The 25,459-nt window shown below is 54.2% G+C and overlaps 5 protein-coding genes across 14 annotated transcripts in view; 3 read left to right on the top strand and 2 right to left on the bottom strand.

Annotated features, from left to right (window-relative positions):
- Positions 1 to 3,721, top strand: part of Fam234a (family with sequence similarity 234 member A) — a 28,867-nt gene extending 25,146 nt beyond the window's left edge. For both annotated transcript variants that reach the window (XM_045161218.1, XM_004652112.2), the window contains 7 exons: positions 99 to 231; positions 506 to 635; positions 1,109 to 1,249; positions 1,531 to 1,606; positions 1,815 to 1,970; positions 2,447 to 2,549; positions 2,627 to 3,721. In XM_045161218.1, the coding sequence (XP_045017153.1) occupies positions 99 to 231; positions 506 to 635; positions 1,109 to 1,249; positions 1,531 to 1,606; positions 1,815 to 1,970; positions 2,447 to 2,549; positions 2,627 to 2,838 (951 nt within the window). In that variant the 3' untranslated portion in view covers positions 2,839 to 3,721. The remainder of the gene's footprint in view (positions 1 to 98; positions 232 to 505; positions 636 to 1,108; positions 1,250 to 1,530; positions 1,607 to 1,814; positions 1,971 to 2,446; positions 2,550 to 2,626) is intronic.
- An 858-nt stretch (positions 3,722 to 4,579) lies between these two features.
- Rgs11 (regulator of G protein signaling 11) lies at positions 4,580 to 14,680 on the bottom strand. Of its 7 annotated transcripts, none has more exons than XM_004651959.2 (17): positions 14,533 to 14,680; positions 14,256 to 14,352; positions 14,135 to 14,185; positions 13,953 to 14,059; positions 13,256 to 13,307; positions 13,092 to 13,150; positions 12,733 to 12,809; positions 12,492 to 12,573; positions 10,049 to 10,117; positions 8,242 to 8,271; positions 8,095 to 8,156; positions 7,877 to 7,990; positions 7,659 to 7,774; positions 7,452 to 7,539; positions 7,231 to 7,369; positions 5,534 to 5,616; positions 4,580 to 5,438 (listed from the first exon to the last, which is right to left on the bottom strand). In XM_004651959.2, the coding sequence occupies exons 1-17, from the start codon at positions 14,599 to 14,601 to the stop codon at positions 5,327 to 5,329; spliced, it is 1,407 nt and encodes a 468-aa protein (XP_004652016.2). In that variant the 5' UTR covers positions 14,602 to 14,680; the 3' UTR covers positions 4,580 to 5,326. The 7 variants fall into 7 exon arrangements, with proteins under 7 accessions (XP_004652016.2, XP_045017154.1, XP_045017155.1 ...); XM_045161219.1 differs by having other exon boundaries at positions 8,242 to 8,265; XM_045161220.1 differs by lacking the exon at positions 5,534 to 5,616.
- A 1,906-nt stretch (positions 14,681 to 16,586) lies between these two features.
- Positions 16,587 to 18,595, top strand: Arhgdig (Rho GDP dissociation inhibitor gamma). Of its 2 annotated transcripts, XM_004652113.2 has the most exons (6): positions 16,587 to 16,709; positions 17,422 to 17,601; positions 17,692 to 17,775; positions 17,959 to 18,035; positions 18,111 to 18,174; positions 18,250 to 18,595. In XM_004652113.2, the coding sequence occupies exons 1-6, from the start codon at positions 16,637 to 16,639 to the stop codon at positions 18,447 to 18,449; spliced, it is 678 nt and encodes a 225-aa protein (XP_004652170.1). In that variant the 5' UTR covers positions 16,587 to 16,636; the 3' UTR covers positions 18,450 to 18,595. The 2 variants fall into 2 exon arrangements, with proteins under 2 accessions (XP_004652170.1, XP_045017161.1); XM_045161226.1 differs by lacking the exon at positions 16,587 to 16,709 and having other exon boundaries at positions 17,441 to 17,560.
- Positions 18,596 to 18,744: 149 nt separating this feature from the next.
- On the top strand, positions 18,745 to 21,839 carry Pdia2 (protein disulfide isomerase family A member 2). The gene is made up of 11 exons (XM_045161315.1): positions 18,745 to 18,944; positions 19,487 to 19,693; positions 19,794 to 19,927; positions 20,010 to 20,147; positions 20,221 to 20,337; positions 20,442 to 20,567; positions 20,642 to 20,839; positions 20,944 to 21,064; positions 21,142 to 21,323; positions 21,446 to 21,602; positions 21,832 to 21,839. Exons 1-11 carry the CDS (start codon positions 18,752 to 18,754, stop codon positions 21,837 to 21,839), a joined length of 1,581 nt encoding a protein of 526 aa, XP_045017250.1. The 5' UTR covers positions 18,745 to 18,751.
- Positions 21,840 to 21,982: 143 nt separating this feature from the next.
- Positions 21,983 to 25,459, bottom strand: part of Axin1 (axin 1) — a 73,605-nt gene continuing 70,128 nt past the window's right edge. The window contains exons 9-11 of one of the 2 annotated variants that reach the window (XM_045161782.1): positions 25,115 to 25,222; positions 23,708 to 23,875; positions 21,983 to 22,772 (exon numbers count right to left, since the gene is read on the bottom strand). In XM_045161782.1, the coding sequence (XP_045017717.1) occupies positions 22,646 to 22,772; positions 23,708 to 23,875; positions 25,115 to 25,222 (403 nt within the window). In that variant the 3' untranslated portion in view covers positions 21,983 to 22,645. The remainder of the gene's footprint in view (positions 22,773 to 23,707; positions 23,876 to 25,114; positions 25,223 to 25,459) is intronic. The other variant, XM_045161783.1, reaches the window with a different exon arrangement.

The raw sequence follows: 25,459 nt of genomic DNA, 5'->3' as shown, positions 1-25,459 counted from the left end.
CTCCAAGCACTCCTTCCCCAGATGAAGACTGCTGATCACCTTTCCATTTCCCTCCTGTGCATCAGGTCTTTCTCTCCTGCTGCCCTTTGTCATTGCAGGTCATTGGGGCCATCTATTCAGGCAGCACTGGACACCAGGTTGGCCATAGAAGCAGCCTTGATGTGGATGGAGACGGTGGTGCCCTCCTCCATGTTACCAGGACGGGTGCACACTACATCCTCCTGCCCTGTGGTATGTTGGCTGCTTGTGCTACCTGGACAGACTTCCTTTGGCAAACAGTGCTAGTCTTAACACCAGGCTATGTGCTAGGGAAGGTAATGTGGGAGGGAATGAGTGATTGCCCACCATGATGATGGCTCCTGCTCCCGTTCTCAAGACGGTCAGGGAGCCAGAGGGCCAGACCTGGTATGACACCACTTGGTTCTGGAAGAGAAGCCAGTAGGTACACCTGGTCTCAGGCTATGGCAATGACCTCAGTGACTGTTCCCTTCTGTCTTTTGAATAGCAAGTTCCCTCTGTGGCTGCTCTATGAAGGGTCTGTATGAGAAGGTAACTGGGAAAGATGGCCCATTTAAGAATGACCCCCTCTGGGAGAACATACTCAACTCCACCACCCGTGGGAGGCTTCTGCACAGGTTGGTCTGACATGCATAGGGTTCTGTCTCAGGTCACAGGCCTTAGTCAGGAATGATCTGAGTGGAGCACAGGACAGCTGAATAGGCTGAAGGATGCTGGGCCTTGCTGTGCCACAAGATGATCAAAACACGAAAATTGGGCAAGCAAAAGTAAAGTAAGAACTGAAGAGAAAGGGGGATGGGAGTAGCTTGGTGGAAGACACTTCCCAGCTAAGGGTTCTGTGCCCAGCACAAGAACTGAGGAGAAGGCTGTGGGTAGCTTGATGGTAGAGCACTTGTTTAACTTGCATGAGTTAAGGCTTGGGTTTAATCCCCAGCAGAGCTGAGGAGAACAGCTCTGCCAAGAGCCCTTTCCACAGACAGGGTTTTTGTTTGCACTTTCAAGCTGGGAAGGGCTGCCCTGGGTATGCAGGTGCTGGTGAAACTGGGAAGGACCAGTTCCAAAGACCCAGCGCTCTCATTCCTCTTGTCAGCTCTGGAGCAGTCCATTACCTGATGCATGTCCCAGGAAAGGCTGGCCAAGACATACTCCTCGTGAGCTCAGAGTCCTGTGTGTTGCTAGATGGGCAGGATCTGATGCCCAGGTGGACCCTTGGGACAACCCAAGTCCTGAGGTATGTGCAGTTCCTATTGACCTCCCTCAAGTAGATGCACCCCTAGCCCTTCCCACTGGCTGACATGAAGGGTGAGAGTTGAGTTGAAAGGACCTGTGTACTTCTGTAGGCCTCCTACCTGTCCTGAATCCCTAAATGGGTTCTGAAACTTCCGATCACAGGCATTAGCTACTCCTCCTGAGCCCACATGTGTGCAGCCCTAGCTTTGTGGAGGTGCAGCCACAGAGACTGGGTGTTTTCTTACCAAGACCCTCTAAACTCTTTTTTCCTACTCATTTCAGAAAACCCAGCCTGGGGCGCTACAAACCAGACACATTGGCTGTGGTAATTGAAAATGGAACCAGCATTGATAGACAGGTGGGCTGGACTTCTTCCATCTTGCCCATGGCTGAGGACAAACAGAGTAATTGGCTGAGTCCAAGGTTGCTGCCTTCAGAATGGGGAGATGATTCAGAGAGCAGCGGCCTTTGGAGCTTGCATGGCAAGGGGCATGTTTGCCTATACAGGCTAAGGTTGTCCTGGCATACCTCCTTCCCATCCCCAGTGGTATCCCCTCCTTCCTCAGATCCTGCTTCTGGACCTCAGCACTGGTGCTGTGCTTTGGAGCCAGCTCCTCCCAAGCCTCCTTGGGGGGCCACCATCTACCAGCCTGCCTACAGCAGACCACCGCTCAGCCTTCTTCTTCTGGGGCCTTCATGAGATGGCCAACACCAGCGAGATGGTATGGGAGCACACGCTCTGGGAACGTGTACTGGGAGCCAGAGCCATAGATGCCATGTTTGTGTCCCCATGGAAGCTGTCCAGGGCTGGGCCATCACAAGTCCAGTGAAGCCAAGTGAGAGAAGGTCTCAGGTGGTGCATACTAAAGGGAACGTGTCCCAAGGAATCTTGGATGCAAGAGAGGGGTCTGGGAGATGGGAAAAGACCAGCGATGGGGAGGGCAGGTGCTGGTGAAACTGGGAAGGACCAGGTCCAGGTGAGGGAAGCAGAAGCTGACCAGTGAACATGGAATGAGATCCATCTGTGGGACCCTGAGTAGATCCCTAGTGAACACAACTCTAGGTGAGATCTCTCAGCAGCATCTGAAGGTGACCTGAGCATGATCTAGTATGGTAGCAGGAGCCCCAGGGCCCATTCAGATGTGATTGTGACCCAGGCACAACAGTAGTGTAAGGTCCATTGCTGTTCTCATTCCAGGAACCTCAAGACACACAACAGAGTCTATACATGTTCCACCCCACCTTGCCTGGCATCCTGTTAGAGCTGGCCAATGTGTCTGCCAACATTGTTGCCTTTGATGGTGAGTATGGCCTCAGGCCATGGACCAGGGCCTCCTTCAACCCAGATCTGTTCTGGCTGACAGCCTGTCTTCCACAGCAATCCTGTTTGAGCCGAGCCGCCACGCTGCCTATGTGCTTCTGACGGGCCCCACAAGCTCAGACATGCCTGGCCTGGTCTCTGTGACCAAACACAAAGTGCGGGACCTGGTCTCAGGCAGCAGAGTGGTTCACCTGGGTGAGGGCAGCCCAGACAGCGACCAGGCTATCAGGGACCGGTTCTCTCGGCTTCGGTACCGGAGTGAGGCATAGATGGCATCAGCTGGTGCACATGGAAAAGACTCCAGCTGTGAAAACTGAGCTTCATGGGAAGTCAGTCTGCCCTTGGTCTCCATGAGGACCCCACCCTAATGCTGGGGCCACCTCATCTAGGACTTAGGGCTTTACTAGTTATACCCAGGGACATAAGGAGGCACCCTTGGCCTCTTGCCCAGCATAATAACGTCTCCTCCCTGAACCTTCACAAGGTCTCAACGTATGGCCCATGGGCTCTAGTCATGGTCAGCAGGCCTCCCTGTGGTCTCCTTGGGCCAGCTATGCAGAGCTCAACCTTGCCTGAGGATCCCTCATTCAGTGCCTACTCACCACCAGCTCCCCCAACTGGAGAAGCCAGTCCTGTGGGACGTGCTCTTCCCCAGGTCCCCTCTGTGATTGATGTTCCACCACCTCCTGCCTGGCTCTGCCCTTTTCTAAACTGTCCACTAGGAGTCATGGAGTTCAGACCCTGGGGCAGCTTCAGAACTACACCTGGGACATGAGGCTCTGCAACCCTCTCTCCGCAGCTTTCCCAGAACAGAGCATGCCTCTCAGAGGGTGAGCTGCAAGGGCTCCAACAAGTGGGCGGGATCTTGTACTGGAACTCCCAGGTGCACTTGGGGGATCACACAAGATTCAGTCTATGCTTTTCAGCACAAGACCTATTCCATAGATCACTAGACATGGCAGGCACCTCTCCTCTCCCACTCTCTGGTGCTCACCTGATACAGGTCTCACCTTGTGCCTTGTTGCCCCTGAGGCCCAAGGTCAGTGGAGCAGCCCCACATAGACCGGAGCCCCAACTCTTAGCCAAAGCAGCCCCACAACTCCAGCCATCATGGAAAAACAACAGAATAAATGATTTGCACTGACAGGAAAAGCTCCCGTGAGCCTGCTGCCTGTCTAACCCCAGCAAGCAGGGGTGGTATTCTGGAATAAGTGACCAGGAATTGCTGGTAGCTAGGGAGGTAAGTGCCCCTCACAGTCCAGTCCAGGAGGAATGGGTTCAGTCTTCAGAGAGCCTGCCAGGGTGGAAACACTTGCTCCACTGGCACACAACCAGCCCTCGGCATTATACCTCCATGGGCCAGCATGAAGTGCGATGGGGAAGTCTCAACCCGGTCTTACAACTGCGTAGGTACAACCTGTTGCTGTTTCTCCTTGGGGAAGCCTGGAGTTGATGTGGAAGCAGAGGTTGAGTGGAACTCAGCACACGTGGTCCCAAGCAGGATGGGCTGTGACAGGGCAGTAGCTCACGTGAAGATGGCTGTAGGGTTTTTAGAGTCTGCCCCAGGCAGTAAGAGCTTGGCCATTTACTGTCTACTGTACAAGACAGAGCACAGAGTTCAAGAGCAGCCATACAAGGTACCCAGAGGCAGAGGTAGACTGGGGTGTGGGATCCCTACTTTGGGCCACCTAGTGGCTGAGGATAAGGACTGCTTTATAGGCATTAGGTACCTTCAGCAATTGCCTGTCCATGGTTTCTTGGGGTCCAATCTGTGCCATACCCTTTGCAGCTGAGAACAACTGGGTACAGTGGAGGCCACGCACACAACCTTTTATACTAGAGCCAGGCCCTCAACTTTCCCGTCCTGGCCACTTCATACGTCACACATGTTCACAACACCCATATTACATGCCACCAAATATGCAACATGTCACAGGTGCTTATGCCATGTGAGCTTAGACCACACACTGCATGTGCACACACACTGGGCTCTCAACTGGATGGGCTGAGCAATGGTCTGAGAGTTTTTTATTTCTGCAGAAGTTGGGAGGGGAGGGTGAATAGCCCTGCACTTGGGCTACATGGCAGAAGGATCAGGAGTCCGTTATCCTGTGTTTGGGGGAACAGGAAGCACTTGGAGGGAAAACGGTGCCAGAAGCATAGATAATAGCTCAGGCAGTAGAAATTAGCACTGGCTCTGCCACTCTAGCAAAGACATGCCCTGAAGGGGCCAGATGCCTCATGGTCAGGGCAATGACTTTCGTATAGCTCTGATTAAGCCAGGGCACTGGTTGAGAATGCTCTATATCCAATAGGTGAGTGTGGTGCCTGTAGGCAGAGTCTGCTGAGTACAAAGCCTCTATTAGGGTCACTCAGGGCAGTGGTGGGATTCCCCTAGAGAGAACAGCACACCTGGGGATACCTACATCTCTGCAACACATGACAAGTGTCTGTGTGTCTCTTGACAACATTCTGGCGGTGGGATGGGCACTCACAGTACCAAGAATTGTGAGGGGCCTTGACTTCACCCTTTTTCTAGGAAAAAGTTCCCCAGCCAGGCTTGCCCAGTGAAATTCCCTCACTAACAATCAGCATCTTATCTGGCCTCTTCTGTGCAGGAAGAGGCTCAAAGGCCCTATAGCAAGGCTGGGCATGGGGGGCACAAGTGCTGGGGATTCCACAACAGTCAGGAGAGCATAACTTTGAAGTCACTTGGGATGTGGAACAGTAGGGTGGGAGGTGATAAGGCAGGTCCATCTATGCCTCTTGGTCATCTGCCGGACTGCTGGCTGCTATGGGCTCCCCAGAGGCAAGTTGGAGAGCTGGGCTGGGGCTTGAGTGCAGAGGCTTCCACAAGAACTGGAATGCCCTGGGGACAAGAAGGAGCTGAATGCAGGTGGCCGGAAGCCCTGTGCCCTCCCTATGGAGACCTCACTTAGTGGACAGAGCACTGGCTAGGCTCACCGTCGCTTGGTCTCCAGTGGGATCACTGCTTCTGCCAACAGACCCTTGTACATGTCAGACTTTAGGAACCTTGGGTAGGAGTCCTGCAAGAGACAGTGTCCAGGAGCTGGGGAGATGGCTCACATAAGTAGTGCTTGCCACACAAGCACAGTGACCATGTAAAAGCTGGCTATGGTGACACTGTGGTTTACAATCCCAGCACTGGGGTGGTGGAAACAGGACTTGCTGGCTAGCTAGTCTAGCCAAATTGGTGAGGTCTAAGTTCAGGAAGAGACTCTACCTCAAAAAATAAGGTGGAGGTCTGGAGAGGTGGCAGTTAAGGCATTTGCCTGCGAGGCCTAAGGACCCCAGTTCAGTTCTCCAGGACCCACATAAGCCAGATGCACAAGAGGGCACATGTATCTGGAGTTCGTTTACAGTGGCTAGAGGCTGTGGCACACCCATTTTATCTGTTTCTCTCAAATAGATTTAAAAAATTTAAGTATCTTAAAAAAAAATAAGGTGGCTGGGCAAGGTGGCACACACCTTTAATCCTAGCACTTGGGAGGTAGAGGTAGGAGGATCGCCATGAGTTCGAGGCCATCCTGAGACTACATAGTGAATTCCAGGCCAGCCTGGACTAGGGTGAAACCCTACCTTGAAAATAACAAAATAAATAAAGTGGAAACAACTGAAGAAGACACCTAACATTAACCTCTCGTCTCCATATTTAAACTCCATAACCCTATTCACTGGCTGTAGAGGCAGAGATACTCTGGTACCTCATGTCATGTCACTGCTCTATGCATGGGAACTATGGCTTTTGCCCATCTTTTCCCATCTGGAGACCTCACTGGATGGATTTGGGCTATGGTAGATGTGGGATAGCTGTCTTTCAGGGCCTGTGTGCAGATAAGCCCAGCAACACTTTGCTGCACATGGCTAAGAGATGAGACAAAACTGGGTATGGTGGACCCCACTTGTAACTTCAACACTGGAGAGGCAGAGGGAGGAGGACCATCCAAAAGTTTGAGGTCAGCCTGGTCCCACTGAGTTGGAGGTTAGTCTGAAATGAGACCCTATCTCAAAAAAGAGGGGTCAGGGAGATTGCTCAGTGGTTAAGGGCACTTGCTTGCAAAGCCTGATGATCTGGGTTCAATTTTCCAGTGCCCATGTAAAGCCAGATGCAAAGTAGCACATGTGTAATATGCGTGTGCCCAACCCCCCCCCCCAGTAAATATCTAAACCTCATTGACCCTCTTGGACAGGCACTAAGGGTCCAGTTCATTATTTGAAAATTGGTAAACAGGGAAAGGGATCAAGTTTTGAGTCTACTGTTTGGTCTGTATCACTAAATGACCAAAGCATTGATCCTCCCAGCCGCAGGCAGCAGTAGGCCTGGAACAATGTCACGCCATCACATTTAATGAGATGGGGGCAATGAGTAGCACAGGCTGTGCTCAGCCCCAACACGCAACACCTGTGTGGTAATTTTTCTTTTTTTCTTTTTAGGTAGGGTCTCCCTCTAGCCTAAGTTAACCTGGAACTCACTCTGTGAACTCACAGTGAACCTCCTACTTCTGATTCCCAAGCACTGGGTTTAAAGGCATGTGTCACCACTCCCAGCCTTAAAGTAATACTCTTGACAAAGCCAAATAGACAAAGGATAATGGAATTGGAGGCTTAAATGAAGGTGGGGACACCAAGGCTGTGCCCACCTTCTTCATGAGCATGTAGATGTGCAGTTGTGCCGCGTCTAGGACATAACGGTGTGGCTGGTGGAGCCCCTCCAGGGTCCGCTCCATGGTCCGGCTGTCAATGTTGACCCAGTGGGCAGCTCCAGGGGCCAGGAACTGCCTGGAATGGAGAAGTTGCTGAGTGGGTCCAGGCTGGGTTTGCCTGAACAATGGCCAGCCAAAGCCCTCCCTGACACACTTACTGATACACGGTGTCCACCAGGATGGGAACCTGGGACTGCCCACCAAAGCGCAGCTCCTCACATGCCTCCCAGAAGCTGAGGTTTTCCGCTGGGGACCAGGCAGCAAGTTAGAGGACCTACCCCAGTCAGCATCCAGTGTTGGGAGTAGGCTCCAGACAGTGGTCTCCCTCCCTTGAGGATCCCAGAACAGGCACTTGTGCTTCTCACCACTGAACTCCTTCTGGAGGAAGTCCATAAAGTGTGCCCGCCCCATGGGGTCATCCAGGAGCTCCCGGAAGCTGAAACCCCAGCGCTCCACACGGAGCTTTGTGGGTGCAACCACTCTGGGAGGAGAGGAGGGAAAATAGGAGAGAGTGGGATGCTGACCCTACTACCAGCTGCCAGGTTGGAAATACTCCATATGCCATCACACACCCAGGGCTTACATCGGTGCATTCATGGCCCAGTAGGCCACATCGTCTGTGATCCAGGGATTGCTGGGCAGGCACCCTGACATGATAGGGTCATGTGGGCCACGCTGGCTGCTGAAATTCATGTGCCTAGGGGGTGCCAAGGGCCAGTGCAGAAAGGCCTCAGGGATGAGAGACTCCAGAGAGGGTCAGGGTTGGTGGGGGTGGGGATATCTCTTGCTGCCCCCACTCACGCCTCAAGGCAGATGGATGATTTCACCCGGTTCCTGCCCAGCGCCTTCCTGAAGCATTCAATCTAGGACACCAGAAAGGAGTTGGGACCTGGGTTGGGGGTTGGTAAGCTCGCACCCCTAGAACCACTTTGCACACCTAGGACCTACCTCACGCTTATAGAAATCCGAGCTCTGAATCTGGAAGGAAACAAGTGGCTTCAGTTACAAAGCATGTCTTGGGGGGGGGGGTTGGAAGTTCCCCCACCCCACAAGATTGAGCTTATACCCCACCAGGATGGATTAGATAGATCTACAGCCCAACTCTGAGTCCCTCTTCCTAACTCTAACTTTAGGTGACCTCTGGGAGGGAGCATTCAATTTAGTGGCTCAAGTGCACCACATGAAAATATTAACTTTTAATGCTTTAGGGCCGGGCGTGGCAGTGCACGCCTTTAATTCCAGCACTCGGTGACAGAGGTAGGAGGATCTCCATGAGTTTGAGGCCACCCTGAGACAACAGTGAATTCCAGGTCAGCCTGAGCTAGAGCAAGACCCTACCTCCACCAAAAGAAAAAGTTTATTTTCACACGTGGGTATAGTATGTGCATAGGTGCACCAGGGCATCTTGCCACTGCAAACAAACTCCAGACACATGCACTACTTTGTGCCTAGCTGTACATGGGTGCTGGAGAATCAAACCTGGGCTGGCAGCCTTTACAAGCAAATGTAAAATGTAAAACTCCTGTGCCATTGCCCCAGCCCTGTTTTTTATTTTATTTTTTTTGTAAATTTACTTGAGGGCTGGAGAGACGGCTTAGTGCCTAGTTCGATTCCCCAATACCCACATAAGCCAGATAAACAGGGTGGCACATGTATCTGAAGTTCTAATGCAATGGCTGGAGGCCCTGGCACACCCATTCTCTCTCACAAATAAAAAAAAAATTAAAAATTAAAATATTTTGAAACAAAGGCAGACAGAAACAGGCAGGGGGGCGAGGATGAGTATGGGCCACCAGGGCCTCCTGCCATTGCATTAGAACTCCAGACACATGTGCCACGTTGTTCATCTGGCTTTACGTGGGTACTGGATACTTAAACTTGTGCTATCAAGCTTTGCAAGCAAGTGCCTTTAACTGCTGAGCCGTCTCTTCTGAGCCTCCAAGCCCTGTTTTTTTGTTTTGTTTCTCAAGCCCAGGCTGACCTGAAATTCACTATGTAGTTTCAGGCTGGCTTCAAACTCACAGCAGTCCTCCTACCTCTGCTTCAGTATAGGGATTACAGGCATGTGCCACCACACCTGGCCCAGCCCTGTTTTTAAACAGCATACTGAGAGATCCTACACTGGGGAGCCAAGCTAAACTCAACATCATAGAGGAACTGGGCACAGGAGAATAGCAGACTGTTCTCAACTCCAAAATCCTACTAACTGGAGAAAAGTCAAGGGCTGAAGTTAGCAAGATGCTCTATCAGTAAGACACAACAGGATTTGGTTTGGTAAGACAGGTGAGCAAAGGGCTCAGCTGCCTGCTGCCCTGTCAGTTAGGATCTTGTCCCACTTTTACTGGTCTGGATGCTACCAAAAGTCTGTGATCTAGGTCCCCTAGGCCGCAGCTCTGCTTGTCACTCCTCCATCTCCCTGGGAACTCTTGATATCTCAGCCTTAGGGGAAGGCCCCCCCCCCCTCGCCCCCAACCTCTGCACTTACTTGCATCCAGGCCAGCAGGTGGGAAGGAGAGAGGATGAGAATTAGCAAGAGGGATGAGGCTGGGATGCCAGGGGGGCTGAAAGCTGGAACAGAGCAGGGATCATGGAGGGGCTACATCGGGGGGGGGGGACTTAGGTGGTTCAAAGGGTGGACAGATGGGTGGATGGGAAGTCCACAGAGCCCCACAGGAGGTAGAGTGAGCCAGGGCATGTGTTGGGATTAGGGGAGCATGGAGTAGGGTGGACTGGGGCCAAGCAAGCACACACTCACCATCTGCACTCGACGTGAAGTGCAGGAGCCTCTTTCTGGACCCTGTTCCAGAACATTAGAGACTCCAGGCTGTAGAAGGATGAGATGGGGATGCTACAGACTCCAATACTTCACCTTTTTTTCCCCATACATTTTCAAATTCATTTATTTACTTGAGAGGGAGAGAGAATGGGCATGCCAGGGTCTCTGACCACTGCATACAAATTCCAGATGCATGTGCCACCTTGTGCATCTGGCTTTATGTGGACACTGGGGAACTGAACCTGGGCCCTTTGGCTTTGTCAGCAAGTACCTTAACCACTAAGCCATCTCTCCAGCCCCCATACTCCTCTTTTTTTAAATTTTAATTTTTTTAATTTTGTTTTGTTTTTTGAGGTAGGGTCTCACTCTAGCCCATGCTGAGCTGGAATTCACTATGGAGTCTGAAGGTGGCCTCAAACTCACAACAATCCTCCAACCTCTGCTTCCCGAATGCTGAGATTAGAGGCATGTGTCACCATGCCCAGATAAAGTTTATTTATTTTTCAAGGTAGGATCGCACTCTAGACCAGGCTGACCTGGAATTCACTCTGTATTCTCAGGATAGCCTCAAATTCATGGCAATCTTCCTATCTCCTGAGTGCTGGGATTAAAGGCATGCACTACCACGCCTGGCCTTATTTTTTTATTTTTTTTGTTTTTTCAAGGTAGGGTTTCACTCTAGCTCAGGATGACCTGGAATTCACTAGGTAGTCTCAGGGTGCCCTCAAACTCATGGCAATTCTTTTGTCTCTGTCTCCCAAGTGCTGGGATTAAAGGCATGCACCACCACGGCTGGCAAGTTTTTTTACTTTATTCTTTTTGTTGTTGTTGTTGTTTTATTGAGGAAGGGTCTTGCTGTAGCCTAGGCTGACTGGGAATTCACTATGTAGTCTCAGGGTGGCCTCGAACTCACAGCAATCCTGTCTCCCAAGTGCTGGGAATAAAGGCATGCACCACCACACCCAGCTCTCAAGCTTTAATTTTTATTTTAAAAGTATTTTTATTGGGCTAGAGAGATGGCTTAGCAGTTAAAGCATTTGCCTGCAAAGCCAAAGGATCCCGGGTGGATTCTCTAGGACCCGCATAAGCCAGATGCACAAGGGGCACATGCATCTGGAGTTCATTTGCAGTGCCCGGAGGCCCTGGTGCTCCCATTCTCTCTCAAATAAATAACATACAAAACTATTTTCTTTATTTGGAAGAAGAGAGAGAGGGAGAGAAAATAGGCACGCCAGGGCCTCTCGTCACTGCAAACCAACTCCAGATGCATATGCCACCTTGTGCATCTGGCTTTATGTGGGTACTGGGGAATTGAACCTAGGTTGTTAGGAATTTCAGGCAAGCACCTTAACTGCTGAGCCATCTCTCCAGCCCAATACTCCACTTTTTTTTTTTTTTTGGATAGAGAATGGGCACATCAGGGCCTCAAGCTAATGCAAACGAACTCCAGGTGCATGTGCCACCTTGTGCATCTGGCTTACATGGGTCCTGGGGAATTGAACCTAGGTCCTTTGGCTTTACAGGCAAGGGCCTTAACTGCTAAGCCATTTCTCCAGCCCCAATACTCCACTTTTTTTTCCCTTTATTTTTATTTTTTGGGGGAAGAATGGGTGCACCAGGGCCTCCAGCCACTGCAAACAAACTCCAGGTGCATGTGCCCCCTGTGCATCTGGCTTACATGGTCCTGGGGAATTGAACCTGGGTCCTTTGGCTTTTCAGGCAAACACCTTAACCACTAAGCCATTTCTCCAATAACCCACTTTTTGATGACACTTCAAGGAACTCAGGAAGTGAGTCCTGATCTGGCCCTAAACCCTATGGTCTTTCTGCACATCACACTACCCTGAGTGGTTCCCCAGATAGTAGGTAGACCTCAAACCACATGCCAGGGTTTAGTTTCCTAGGCAACAGCCCCCTAAATCCAGTTCCTTCTGTTGTAGCTGAGTCTAGTCCCTACCTTGCCTTTTCCTGAGACCCTTGGGCTCTGTATTAGTCTCCCTTAAACCCAGAGAGAGGCTGGCTGGTCCTGTGGTTTGGGAGTGGTGGTAGCCTCAGACCTGATCATATCAACTCTGCTTTTTTTTTTTTTTTTTTGGTTTTTCGAGGTAGGGTCTCACTCTAGCCCAGGCTGACCTGGAATTCACTATGGAGTTTCAGGGTGGCCTCGAACTCACGACGATCCTCCTACCTCTGCCTTTCTGCCTCCCGAGTGCTGGGATTAAAGGCGTGCATCACCACGCCCAGCTTTCAACTCTATTTTTTCAACTGGGTTACAAAACAAGTTCCTGACACCTACCCAGACCTTGAAATGTATGCCCTGGCCACAGATTCAGCTAGGAAAGTCTAAGAGCTTTTCAGGGGTGTGCACACCTCTTCTCCTGACCAGGGAAACCCTTCCACCCTCACCGCATGAGGAGCTTACCGGGGGTCTGTTCACCAGCCAATATGTCTGCTCTTGACACAAAATGACCATTCTGTCTCCCTTCCGGCGCTGCTTAGCTGCTCTGGGAGGAACAGACAGCAATTGGAAGACTCTGAGCCCACTAAGCACAAAGGCCAGAGCCTGGGAAGGCTGTGCATGGTGTTGGGGCTGTCAGCGCCACTTGGGCCTCCTGAGCATTCTTTGCTCGATGTCTGCTGCTCTTGGGCAAGTGGGGTCTCACCGCAGCTGTTCTCGAGCCTGCATCACTACCAGATCCCATGAGTGGTTGATCTTCTTGTGCAGTAGAGTATACTGCTCCTGGGGGATGGAAAAGTCTCTACTAGGTGACCCCTCACCCACTCAGCTCCAAGACCTGGAACATCAGGGACACTGCAGGGTGTGAGTGGGGAACCTGGAGCAGAGGGCAGCTTACTCGCTGGGGCCCTGTGCAGGGACTGTCTCCCTTTTCTGGGTATACTCTAAGCCCTACAGGGGGGAGGGGAGGAGACCTCTACATAAGACTGTGCATGGAGTAAGGCTATGTGCTTATCTTGGGGTCTAGACCAGGCTCCACTGGATTCAGCCCGCCGGGGATCTCACTTTTTCGTAGTCTGCCAGGGCCCCCTGTTTTTGGATGTTCTTCTTGGCCAAGTAGATGGCTGAAAGGACAGAACAGGCTGAAGAGGGGCAGGCACTACCCAAACCCTGTGGTATTGTCCTGGGGTCACCAGTCCTCAGACTGGCCATACACACTTCACACTCACCATAGTCCAGCTCGGAGGCTGGCCACAGGGTGCTTGTCCAGAAGTAAGGTGTCTTGTGTGGTACAAAGAGAAGGGTATCTAGGATCTCCTTAGCTTCCCTACCCTCGCCCTCACAGCTCCCTTGAAGGAGACAGCTGGGTGGGGGAATGCCTCTCTCTCCATCTAGAATTGAGGTCTTTTTGCGTCTTGGGGTTCTACCTCCCTATATTTGACTACCCTAGGCCTCCGCAGGATGGGGAGGGTGGGGCCTGATAATCCAAGGATGTGGGTACATTCCTGTTTAAGGCGTCCTGGGCCCCTGATGGGGGGGGGGCAGGCAGGCAGGAAGTGGGCTCAACCATATTGATGAACACTTGAGGTGCAGGGGTCCGGCCCCCATGCACAAAAGAGATTCCTTCTTCAGAATTGGGGCCCTGGATATCCCTGGCAGGATGCTTCCCAGCAAAATGTTCCCTAGACATTGACCTTTGTTGGAGTTTGCTGAGGCCTCCCAAAACTGAAGCTTCCTCCCCTTAATTTGGTCCTTTACCCCACATGGACACTCCCAATGCAGGTATTTTGGGGATGGGAGCGGGAACCACCAGCCCAGTGACGTCACCGCGCCCCCCCACCAACCCATCAAGCTCTACCTTTTTTAGACTTCCCACGGACCCGGAGCAGGGCGAGTGGGGGTGCTCCCTGCTCCCCTGAGCCTGACCTGGAACCTGTAGGGTGTCTCGTCGGGCAGGAGCGCCAGACCTCGGGGCTCGCGCAGCGGATAGATGTAGCCGTGCTGGGCCAGGAGCGTGCCCAGGTGCAGGGCCTCTGCGAAAGGCCGGAGTAAAGTCCAGCAGCCCGCCCCGCCCCGCCCCCGCCCCCGGCCCAGGCGCGCGGACTCACCCTCCTCTGAGATGCAGAACTTCTGGACCAGCCACTCCACGATGTCTGTGCCTGCACGGGAAGGGTGGGTTGGGCGGAGGCCACGGCGCCCCGCTCCCCACAGTGTGTCTGAGAGTCTCACCGGCCACCGCATGGGGAATGACGGTGATGAGTAGCCGCTGGCTCCGCATCTTCACGCCGTGGTCGGGGTCTTGCATGTTCACCACCACCCGCTCCATCTGGTGGATGGCTCAGACAGAGCAACGGGGGTCAGCGCGAAGGGCACAGGCGAGGACCTCCCCCTACCAACTCCAGGCTCCCCAGTGCTTAGGGCTGTCTCCGGCTTCCCGTGCAGTTCACCATCCCCCACTTGGTGCATTCCACACCCCTCTTTCTGCCGCCGAGGGACCCTGGCTCACCTTGCTGAGGTGTGGCCTCTGCACGCGGGGGCGCCCTCCAAGGGATGTGCTGCCCGCAGCCATCGCCATGGCGGATGTCCGAACTGCCCCGCCCTGCAGGATTAACCCGGGCAGCTGCGGGGCTGTGACTCCGGCTCCACTAACCTGAGTCCGCGCGGGTGGTGATGGGACTGCCTGTGGTGGGGGCAGCTGGAACTCCAGATACCCGCCGGGGAGGCGGGGCTTGGTGGCTTACCTACCAAGTGTTTTCTGCCTTGGAAAGGAAAGCTGTCAAGGGGAGGGTAGCCAGCTGGGACCAGACTTCAGAGCAGGTGGAAGGGGCTAGAAGACAGGCCAGTAGCTAGGTGGACCAGGTGGGGAGCAGTGGGCTAAGACCTTGGGAGGTGCAAGGACCAACATAGGGCTGTGGAGTCAGGACCAGTGTTTGACAAAGTGTGTCCTCTGAACATGATGTGGCACCCATGCATGCATGGTGTGGTGCATATGTTGGTGTGATGTAGGTCCTTTCAGACAGGATCACTGACCCATTAAGAGGCATAAATGGGTTATTGCTCCTTTCTTGGGGATACAGCACCCTTCTTCCCCTACCTACTCAGAGTGCTAGGGTCCCAATACAAGGAGCTTGTTTTCAGGCAAGAAACCTCCAAGATGAGTCAGACATGGTGGCGCAGGGCACACCTTTAATCCCAGCACCCTGGAAGCAGAAGTAGGAGGATTGTTGTGATTTCAAGTCCAGCCTGGAACTACAGAGTGAGTTCCAGGTCAGCCTGGATTAAAGTGAGACCCTATCTTGGGGGGGGGGGAGAAGAAGAAGAGAAAGAAAGAAAGAAAGAAAGCTCCAACATGGCATTTGAATCCATCATTCCCACTGGATGGAGCAGGGGTCCAGAAGGAGGCCCTGCCTTCCTAGACCTGGTAAATCTCCCTTATGCCCCAGAGTTTTCTTTATTGTTCTTTCTCTCTCTCTCCCCCTTCCCCCATCTCTCCTTCTATCTCTCCCCCCTTCCACCCTTTGAATTCAGAGTAGGTACCCATGGAGGTTGCAGGCCCCTAGCAGCTGGAGCTGTCCCTAGTCTGAAGTCAAGTACCCAGTGTCTAACATTCTGCTCCCTGCTGGACAGAGGAAGCAGGAGTGGGTCTCTAGGGTGTCCTGGGTCTTCTTATAGGAGGATACTTTGGAGAGATGGTAAGCATTGAAGATTCCAGCCAGTGTCTTAGCACTGATGGCTTGGTCTCCTGTTCAAACAGACAACGGTGGGTCTGATTCCTGTGTCCCTTGCAATGGAGCAGTCACAAGGGTGCCTAACATAGCGGGGCCTCCAACTCGTGCTTTGCACTTTGCATGATTTCATTACTCACCCAAGCCTTTGACTGGGCCTATTGTCCTTCCTTACTCACATCCAAGCCTTTGATTGGTCCTATTGTTCCTAGCTCACTCATCACCTACCTTGACTGACCAACACCCCACCCTCATCCCCAGGTTTCTTTTGAGCGTCAAGAACAAGAAGTCTCTTGCATTCCTTTTTTTAGGGGTCCAGGGAATTGTCTGGGTCCAAGTAGGTACATTCAGTGTAATATCAATAAATAAACACTGAGATATCCTTATGTTTGTGATGCCCAACCTACACCTCAATGCGTGGGTGGCCCCCGGCTGAGCCTCAAGGGTGTGGCTTGGCTCAAGCTGGATGGCCATAGGTATCCCCTTGTCCTAGACAAGCAGGAAGGGGCAGGTGGAGGGCTGCTGCTGGGCCCCAGGTGTGGCCTGTTCCGCCTGCTGATGAGAGCCTGGGGACGTAGGGGCGGAGCACCTGCTCCACTAGGCGCTCCCAGCCTCACCCCGACTCCCGGGGGACATCCAGAGTTGGGGGTGGGGCTGCCCTGGGTCCCTGGCGACGCATCCGGGCGTGGGGCGCGGCGGGGACAACCTGGTGCCGGCGCCGTGCGGGCGACACGCGCGTCTCTGCGGGGTCCGCGGAGCGGCTGGGGGCGCGCGGCGCGGGCGCGGCGCTGGGCGCGGGGGGCGCTCCCGGCCGGGATGAGCTCACCGCAGTCGCGCCGGGGCTGAGCCGAGCGGGCGGCGGCTCCGCGGCGGGCCGCGGCCACCATGCTGGGCCTGGACGCGTGTGAACTGGGGGCGCAGCTGCTGGAGCTGCTCCGACTGGCGCTGTGCGCCCGAGGTGAGCGGCAGGGCCAGGCGGCGGCCACGTGCGCGGGGGGTGGGGGGCAGCAGGGGGCGGCGCGGGCGGGGGTCTTTCCCTGCGGCAACTTCAGGGGTGCCTGGGGACCTCGCAGAGCGGGTCCCGGCATGGTTCTGTCTGGGGGTAGGTACTTCATTCCGGAGACCCTTATGGGAAGGGAGCCAGGAGCGTGTGCGGAATCGGGAGGCAAGGGCCTCTCCCTTAGGTGGGGCAGGGGCTCCTTCCGGTGGTGAGTGGCAATCCTGAGGCTGCAGGGCAGTGGGCAAGAGCCCAGGGAGACCCTGCCTCAAGACACCCAAGGGATTCTGGAGACCCCTAGTTTAGGGCACCATGGGAGGGCTGTAGAGCATTATAGGAAGAGTACAGAGCTGGGAAACCCCTACAGGACCACTCTTCAGCGGTAGCTCCCAGCCTTTTGGCCTGTTCCCCACTTGGGGTCTACAGGGTCTCTTGAGAGTCTCTTCTAGTTACCAGGGCTCCTCCTGAAGGCGATGAGCTCAAGGGCCCCTGGGGCCTGGTGTCTGTTGTGTTTTCAGAGCCCACAACCACCCTGTCAAGCTCCCCCACCCCAGCTTCGTTAATCCCTGGGGGCATTGGGAGACACAGCTGGTGAGCATGAGGGACCTAGTTTAGCACTGAAATGTCAGTGTCAGCAAGTGGTGGCTGCTCACACACCTTCCCCAACTTCCAGTCCTCTTGGCTGACAAGGAAGGGGGGCCAACTCCGCTGGATGAGGCGCTGGATGAAGCTGTGCCAGAGTACCAGGCCCCTGGGAAGAAGAGCATGCTGGCAATCTGGGAGCTGGACCCTGAGGATTCAAGCCTGACCAAGTACAAGCAGGCACTACTGGGGCCCCTGCCACCCCTCATGGGTATGGTCTGAGGCCTGGGTATGAAGGGTTACAAGAAGGGGGGAGAGGGCGGGGCCAAGAGAGCACCTCCTGTACACTCTTTCTCCTCAGACCCCAGCCTGCCCAACGTGCAGGTGACTAGGCTGACGTTGATGTCTGAGCAGGCTCCAGGGCCCATCACTATGGATCTGACAGGTAACCACCTTCACAGAATACAGTCTCATTTTTGGAGTGGAGACTTCTTAGGACCTGTGTCCCATTCCAGGTCTTTAGGCACATTGCCACAGATCTCATGGGCATCACTTCCCATATGGGAACTTCTGGGCAGGGTCCTGCCCATCAGGGAGTTCTGAACACACGTGCCATTTCCCTTAACAGGAGACCTGTCTGCGCTGAAAAACCAGGTATTTGTCCTGAAGGAGGGCATTGAATACAAGGTGAAGATCACTTTCAAGGTGAGGGCAGCTGCAGTGAAGGTCAGCCATGGCCCACCCTTTCCAAGGAAGCCCTTAACACCTTTTGTCCCCCAGGTCAACAAGGAGATCGTCAGTGGCCTCAAGTGTCTGCATCATACCTTCTGGAGAGGCCTTCGTGGTAAGGTGGTGTGGAGGGCAGCCTGGGCCAGGGGTGGGTGGAGAATGGCTTTTGATATATCGCCCCCTTCCACAGTGGATAAGGCTGTCTACATGGTGGGCAGCTATGGCCCCAGGGCCCAGGAGTATGAGTTCGTGACTCCAGTGGAGGAGGCGCCGAGGGGCTCATTGGTGCGTGGCCCCTATGTGGTCAGGTCCCTTGTCACGGATGACGACAGGATGGAACATCTGTCCTGGGAGTGGTGCCTCCACATCTGTCAGGACTGGAAGGACTGAACCCCACGTCCCCACCTGTCAGTGGCACAAATATCATAAGCATTCCCCTGCTCCCAAGTCGGTAACTAGATGTCCTACACCCTCTCTCTGTCCTGCCTCCTGCCTGGTGCCCTAAACAGCTCCATTAAACGTCACCCTGTCTCGCTGCCCTTGTGTCGCCTCTTTCTGCCTCAGCCCTCCCCTCTGGGGCGGGGGACCTCTCAGGTGTTATCTTCCCTGAGACCCAGCCAGGTGCCACGTGGCGGTTGTTGCTTGGTCCACTGTCCGCTTATCTGCCCCAGTCTTCAGGGCCCAGCACCGCCATGGACAATCAGCTCCTGTTTGTGCTGCTCCTGCTGGGGGCCATAGGCCCACAGGGACTGGGAAAAGGGCCTGAGGATCTTTCAGAGGAGCTCTCTGGGGAGGAAATCCCCAAGGAGGATGGGGTCTTGGTCCTGAGCCACCGTACCTTGAGCCTGGCCCTGAGAGAGCACCCAGCCCTGATGGTGGAGTTCTGTGAGTGCTTGGGCCTGGAACTATAGGGCCAACCTAGGGGCTCAAACCCTTACCACTTGGATAAGGAGCCCCAAGGCTGAGCTGAGTCTGGGGGTGGTATAGCCTGAGTGGGGAGGGGTGGTGGTAGTGCAGGAGACTGGCTATGGCACATACTGATACCACTACTTTCACGGGCACTACTGTTCCTTCCGTGGTGGTGCAGTATCCAGGCTGAGTAGCCCACACAGGTCCCTGTAGCATATGCTTCTGTAGTTTCTCACAGCCCTTTACAAATGTTGAAGCCATTAGTAGCTGACAGGCCTCAGCAGGCAGCCACATATGGCCTGGAGCCCAGGAGTAGGATTTTCAAACTCCCACAATCCTCACCATGCCTGTGCACCTTAATCTCTGGGGTTCAGCACCCAGAAGTGGTTGTGACCAAGGCCCAGGGTAGGACTCTTAAGGAAGGCATGAAAGGAACACATTTTCTCTGTTGGACCTGGTGGGACAGGGCTGGGGTTGGAGCTGTGGAGGACCCACACACTCACCACCTCATCCTCCAGATGCCCCATGGTGTGGCCACTGCAAGGCATTGGCTCCCGAGTACAGCAAGGCGGCTGCTCTGCTAGCAAGCGAGTCAGCCAGGGTCACACTGGCCAAGGTGGATGGACCTGCTGAGCCAGAGCTGGTCAAAGAGTTCAGTGTGGAAGGGTACCCCACGCTCAAGTTTTTCAAGGATGGGAATCGCACACACCCAGAGGAGTACACAGGTGTGGAGGAGGTGTTGCCTGGGGGAGTACTGTGGTGTGGGAGTGGGAGTGGCCTGGGGATGGGGCAGGAGCCAGGCCTGGCTGAGGAGCCTCTCTGCAGGGCCCCAGAAGGCTGAAGGCATTGCTGAGTGGCTGAGGCGACGGGTGGGGCCTAGCGCCATACATCTGGAGGACAAGGAAAGTGCCCAGGCCTTGATGGACACTAGAGATGTGGTGGTCATTGGCTTCTTTCAGGTAAGCTTGGAGGAGTGAGAGCAGGCTGGGGGAGCAGTGCTGGGATTACCCACCAGACAGACTCACAGGACTGGACTTGTAGGACCTGCAGGATGAGGACGTGGCCACCTTCCTAGCCCTAGCCAGAGATGCCCTGGACATGACCTTTGGCCTCACAGACCAGCCACAGCTCTTTCAAAAGTTTGGGCTCACCAAGGACACTGTAGTCCTTTTCAAGAAGGTTGGTTGGGGCTGAGCAAGGGCTGGAGTTGGGGTTAGGGTTCTGGTGCCCACTGACCCTCTTGGATGTCCAGTTCGACGAGGGGCGGGCTGACTTCCCAGTAGATGAGGAGCTTGGCCTGGACCTCAGGGACCTTTCCCGCTTCCTCATCACACACAGCATGCACCTGGTGACGGAGTTCAACAGCCAGGCAAGTGAAGCTGCAGGTGGTGTGGGGTTGGGGTGGTGGGGCGCTTGGGCTGGCAAGACCTAGGGTAGAAGCCCCACAGCAGTTCTACATTCCCCGCTCTACAGACATCCCCCAAGATCTTCGCTGCTAGGATCCTCAATCACCTGCTGCTGTTTGTGAACCAGACACTGGCTCAACACAGGGAGCTGGTGGCAGGCTTCAGGGAGGCAGCTCCCCCATTCCGGGGGCAGGTACTGTACTGGAGGGCTAGGAGGGAGGGATGGCAGGGCCGAGGGTGACACCAGCAAGGACTCCCTGTTGGCAGGTGCTGTTTGTGGTGGTGGATGTGGCTGCCAACAATAGCCATGTGCTCCAGTACTTTGGCCTCAAGGCCGAGGAGGCCCCTACCATACGTCTAGTCAATGTTGAGACCACCAAGAAGTATGCACCCATCAGCGAGGCACCCATCACTTCAGCTTCTGTGGCTACTTTCTGCCATGAAGTCCTCCAAGCTAAAGTCAAGGTCTGAGGCTCTTGTCCCCACAGGGTGAAGGGAGGTGGGAGCAGTGGTATGAGGTTCCTGGTTATCCCTGAAGGGCCCTCAGTGAAGACTTACCTGCTCCCCAGCCCTATCTCCTGAGCCAGGAGGTGCCCTCAGACTGGGACCAGCGGCCAGTCAAGACTCTTGTGGGCAAGAATTTTGAGCAGGTGGCTTTTGATGAAACCAAGAATGTGTTTGTGAAGTTCTGTAAGTGCTGAGGAGGGAGGGGGAAAGTGGCTGGCTGGGGGAGGTCCAGCTAGGCAAACCTGACACATCCCCTCCAGATGCTCCTTGGTGTAGCCACTGCAAGGAGATGGCCCCAGCCTGGGAGGCGCTGGCTGAGAAGTATCAAGATCGTGAGGACATTGTCATTGCTGAGCTGGATGCCACAGCCAATGAGCTGGAGGCCTTCACTATTCATGGCTACCCTACCCTGAAGTTCTTCCCTGCAGGGCCTCACAGGAAGGTGAGGAGATGGCCTGGGAGGACCTAGGTCTCCTTCAAAGCCAGCTGGTGCTGGGCTGAGACTGTGGCTGGAGAATAAGCTGAAGATGGAGCGAGCCCTCAGGTTTTTCCTTTCCTCCTCAGGTGATTGAATACAAAAGCACCAGAGACTTGGAAACCTTCTCCAAATTCCTAGACAGTGGGGGAGAGCTGCCCAAAGAAGAGCCGCAAGAGCCCACAGCCTCGGCCCCGGTGGGTGTCCCACTCAGCACACTAACTCTGAAGGTCTTCTCCTGGCAAGGTGGGCTGAGGGCAGGGCTGAATTGGGCTTCTGTGATTGTTTCTAGGAGGCACAGGTCAATTCCACCACTGGCCCAAAGGAGGAGTTGTAGCACCCTGTCACCTCAAGGCCAGGGATTGGTGGAGCTGCACACTGTGAATAAAGATGTTGTCCCAGAATGTTGTGTGATTCCTGAGCAGGCTGGATTTGCCTAGCCTGGTCCTGGCTCTTGCCTCTGGCCCAATTTCAGTTTCCTGAACTCAACACCTACCCCCCAGGTGGGTTTGTGGCTCAACTGGGACCCATCTGCCATGTGGGAAGGAACAGAGAACATGCCAATACTTAGGATGCCCAGCCCCTCTCCCCTTCCCCAGGGCCAGTCAATGTACTCCATGACCAAGTAGGTTCAAAAACTGTTTTATTTCATTATTATCCAAGTACCTTTGAAAAGATAATTGTACAGATCATCACATGAAAAATGGACTCGGGGCAGCCCCCTGCTGGCCCTGGCCTGAGAAATGTACATATTTACATGGGCCCTTAGAAAGAAGGGACCTGACCTGCCCTGCTGTGCTGCTAGCTGGAGACAGGCAAAGGGGCCTGAGGCTCTCGGCCACTGGGTTCACACAGTGGGAGGCAAGAGACATCTGTGTTGAAGGCACTCGGTGACATGTACAATTTACAGAGGCCCTACAGGGTCCCCTGGCTCCTGGGGCTGGATCCAATGAGGTACAGCAGATGGGCGTGTCCCAGAGGGAGGAGTGGACAGATTCAAGCCCAGGGTGTAGTGTAGTGTCCTTGGGTTAGCCTGCATTTAGTGGCAGGGGCTGCTGGGAGTCATGAAGCAGCTCCTGGAATTGCTCCTGGGGCCAGGGGGAGAATGGGCATGGCTCCTTCTTCAAAAGAGACAGAAAAGCCTGTGTTTCCACCAGACCCACAGGGATGGAGGTATAGTAGGACACATGGGCCTTTCCCAGAAAAAGCATGTGACAAAGTCCTGGGCTGTCCCCATACAGCAGGATCCTGAGCACAAGATGGTGCAAGTTGGGCATGGCACCCACTGCTCAGTCCACCTTCTCCACTTTGCCGATGATCTTCTCCTCAAACACAGGAAGGATGGCATCGTCCTCTCGCACTTCCTCAAACACTACTCCGCAGTCAAACTCGTCACTCACTTTCTTGAAGTAGTATCTGGGGACAACCGTAGAATCAGTGAGCACAGTTCACTCCAGAGGAGGAATGCCAATCCTGTATCCCCAGGGGTCCCATCACCTTCCAGTGTATTACCTCCCCAGGCTTGCTGCTGGGCTCTGCCTGGACTCCAGTATGCAGTAACCAAAAGGTGGGCTTAGCTCATAGTCTGGTGGGAATTTCTACAAAACTAAAAAACCAGTTTGGTGTGGTGGAGCATGCCTTTAATACCTGTACTAGGGAGGCAGAGGCAGGAGGCTTGCCATGTTCAAGGCCACCCCAAGACTATATAGTGAATTCCAGGCCAACCTAGGCTACAGTGAGGCCCTACCTTGAAAACCAAACCAAACAAAAAACCTACAAAAACTAGGAAACCAGGTATGGTGGCTCCCAGCACTCAGGCGGCTGAGGTAGGAGGATCACCGAGTTTGAAGGCAGCCTATAACATTCTGAGTTCAAGGACAGTCTGGGCTAGAGTGAGACCCTGCCTCAATAAATAAACAATTGCCCTGTACTTTGGGGCACGACAAAGGAGGGGTGGGCAGGTATAGTTATGGGGATTGCTGATGGGCTCTCAATTCAGGAAAAGCACACAGAGACCATGAGACCTGGTCCTGCTAGCTGTCTGGGCTGACCCTAAGGACAGGCTCTAGCAGGCTGGCTCTTGGGTCTCTTACATGTCTATCACCCTCTTATGGAAGCCACAGGACTGGGGCAGATGTGGCACAGAAGACTAGCTCCAAGAAGCTGGAGCTGAGGTCAGTCTAGCTGTGCCTGTTTTCCCAGCTTTAAGGTGGGGCACTGATACCACTCACTCTCCATGTGCCCAGTATGTAGCAGAGGGCAGTGCTGAGATGGGCTGACGGGAGAGGAAACTGTCTCCTTTTATACCATCTTGGACAGCAAACCCAGTGGCTTGCAAGCCCTTGTCTCACCTGTAGCTCCCCTTCTTGGTTAGCAGCTCCTTGAACTGGCCCAGGGTAACTGCACGGCCCCTCACCAGAGTTCGGTAGGGTATGGGCTCCCCACAGAAGTAGTAGGCCACAACGATGCTGTCACATGGTGGGACACTCCCGCCACCTCCCTTCCGCTGTGATTTTGTCCTGGGGCAGAGACAGAATGGTGAGCAGTGGGCTCCGACCAAAGTCACATATCAGGCCCCACCTGCCAGCAGAGGACAGGGCAGCCCAGTGTTGGCACATCACTCAGCAATGTGTTATCCACAAGCCCTGTTACACACCCACATGGCCCTGGCATCCAGTCCTGTGTGAACCGTTCACTGAGAAAAGAGCTCTGCCACCCCCCACTGGGCCACTGATCTGGTTGCTGGGCAACACTCCCCACAAGGTTGTGAAGTGGGGCACAAATTTTCATGACAGGCCAGGCCTGTGGATCACAGTTCCATCTCCAGTGGCGGAGAGATCTTTGAATGATCCAACCTCTCCAGAGCTTCCATGTCTGAAGGACAGGGACCCTTCAACCACAGCTGCAGATCTGGAAGGGAAGTACCCCCTGGACTAGGCTGGCTGACCTCCAGAGCTGACTCCTGCCCAGCTCCTGCACAGGATGCAGCTGCTTTGTATGACAGGCAGCGTCCTATATGGTTCTTCATCCTTTGAACACCCCAGAAGCTTCCAGAACTCACACAGGAAGGCCATGTGGGTGCTTTTCTCTTTTTGCCCAAGATGACTGGGCCACCTCAACAGTGAAACTATCCATTTATAAACCAACTTCCGGGGACCTGCTTTCTGGGACCCCCCCTGGCAATGGGTCTTTGGAGCCAACTGGGGGCTGGGCTTATGAAGGCCCTGCTTCTCCAGAACTCATAGAGGGCCATGCGTAGAAACCTCCAGAACTCATAGAGGGCCATGCGTAGAAACTCTGAGCACACAACACCTGGAACTCATGGTTCGGGTGTGATGGAATTTGGGCTGGGTCAGCAGGAAGGCCCGAGGCTTTAGGGGACCCCATCCTCAAGTCCCTTCTTGGGGTGATCCATAAGAGTTAATGTATCTCAAGCCCACAGAGCCATTTCGGGGCCTGTGACTTGTGGCCCTGACCCTACAAAATGATGGCAGTTCTGCAAGTCTCTGGGCTTGGCTTCGAAGCACAGGTGGGCAGAGACCCGGCCAAAGGCAGGTTGTGGTGCCTGCTTGGACCCACACTGGATGGGCAGGGAGTCCTCTGATGGAGACAGAGGGGGGGAACAAAGCCACATCAGAGCCTTGTTCAGCCCTGCCCCTCCTGGCTCAGTGCCAAAATCTAACAGAACAGCCGCTCCACCTCAGGACTTGGCATGGGCCAGATAGGAAGAACCAGGAGGACCCTTAGGGCGCACGTACTCTGTCTCGGAGAGTTCCAAGTCCGACACGGCTGGTACCACACTCAGCACCGGCGCGCACGCTGGTCTGACACAGGTGCGTCCCCGCTGCATGACCGCCTGCACATACCTAGGGAACAACCCACGTCAAAGGGGACGGGGTGTAGCCAGTGCTACAGATGGCAGGCACAGGCAGGTGAGCTGCAAGACCCACCCTTTGAGGACTCCCACTCACGGAGATGGGCTTTGGTGGTACCTGAGACCCTGTCCTGTCACAGATGTCTAGAAGTGGGGGCAATGTCACTCAGTGTAGGGCCCTGCTTTACTATCTGGATTCCCCGGAAGACACTCTGGACAACTGCTAATC

The sequence above is a fragment of the Jaculus jaculus genome, chromosome 11 (assembly GCF_020740685.1).
Source record: "Jaculus jaculus isolate mJacJac1 chromosome 11, mJacJac1.mat.Y.cur, whole genome shotgun sequence".
NCBI lineage: Eukaryota > Metazoa > Chordata > Mammalia > Rodentia > Dipodidae > Jaculus > Jaculus jaculus.
The sequence above is the reverse complement of the archived record's forward strand: the minus strand, read 5'-3'. Positions and strand labels throughout refer to the sequence as shown.

Bases quoted from the DNA above. Each gene is read 5' to 3' on its own strand.
- Rgs11 (XM_004651959.2), bottom strand. From the start codon at position 14,601: ATGGCGATGGCTGCGGGCAGCACATCCCTTGGAGGGCGCCCCCGCGTG. The intron at 13,151-13,255 runs GTGAGTGTGAAG...CTGTCCTTTCAG, and splicing joins AGCCTCCGAGCTGGACTATG to CCATCTACTTGGCCAAGAAG. The intron at 7,370-7,451 runs GTAAGTGTGTCA...TCTCCATTCCAG, and splicing joins CTGGTGGACACCGTGTATCA to GCAGTTCCTGGCCCCTGGAG.
- Arhgdig (XM_004652113.2), top strand. From the start codon at position 16,637: ATGCTGGGCCTGGACGCGTGTGAACTGGGGGCGCAGCTGCTGGAGCTG. The intron at 17,602-17,691 runs GTATGGTCTGAG...CTTTCTCCTCAG, and splicing joins GCCCCTGCCACCCCTCATGG to ACCCCAGCCTGCCCAACGTG. The intron at 18,036-18,110 runs GTGAGGGCAGCT...TTTGTCCCCCAG, and splicing joins AGGTGAAGATCACTTTCAAG to GTCAACAAGGAGATCGTCAG.
- Pdia2 (XM_045161315.1), top strand. From the start codon at position 18,752: ATGGACAATCAGCTCCTGTTTGTGCTGCTCCTGCTGGGGGCCATAGGC. The intron at 20,568-20,641 runs GTACTGTACTGG...CCCTGTTGGCAG, and splicing joins CTCCCCCATTCCGGGGGCAG to GTGCTGTTTGTGGTGGTGGA. The intron at 20,840-20,943 runs GTCTGAGGCTCT...CCTGCTCCCCAG, and splicing joins TCCTCCAAGCTAAAGTCAAG to CCCTATCTCCTGAGCCAGGA.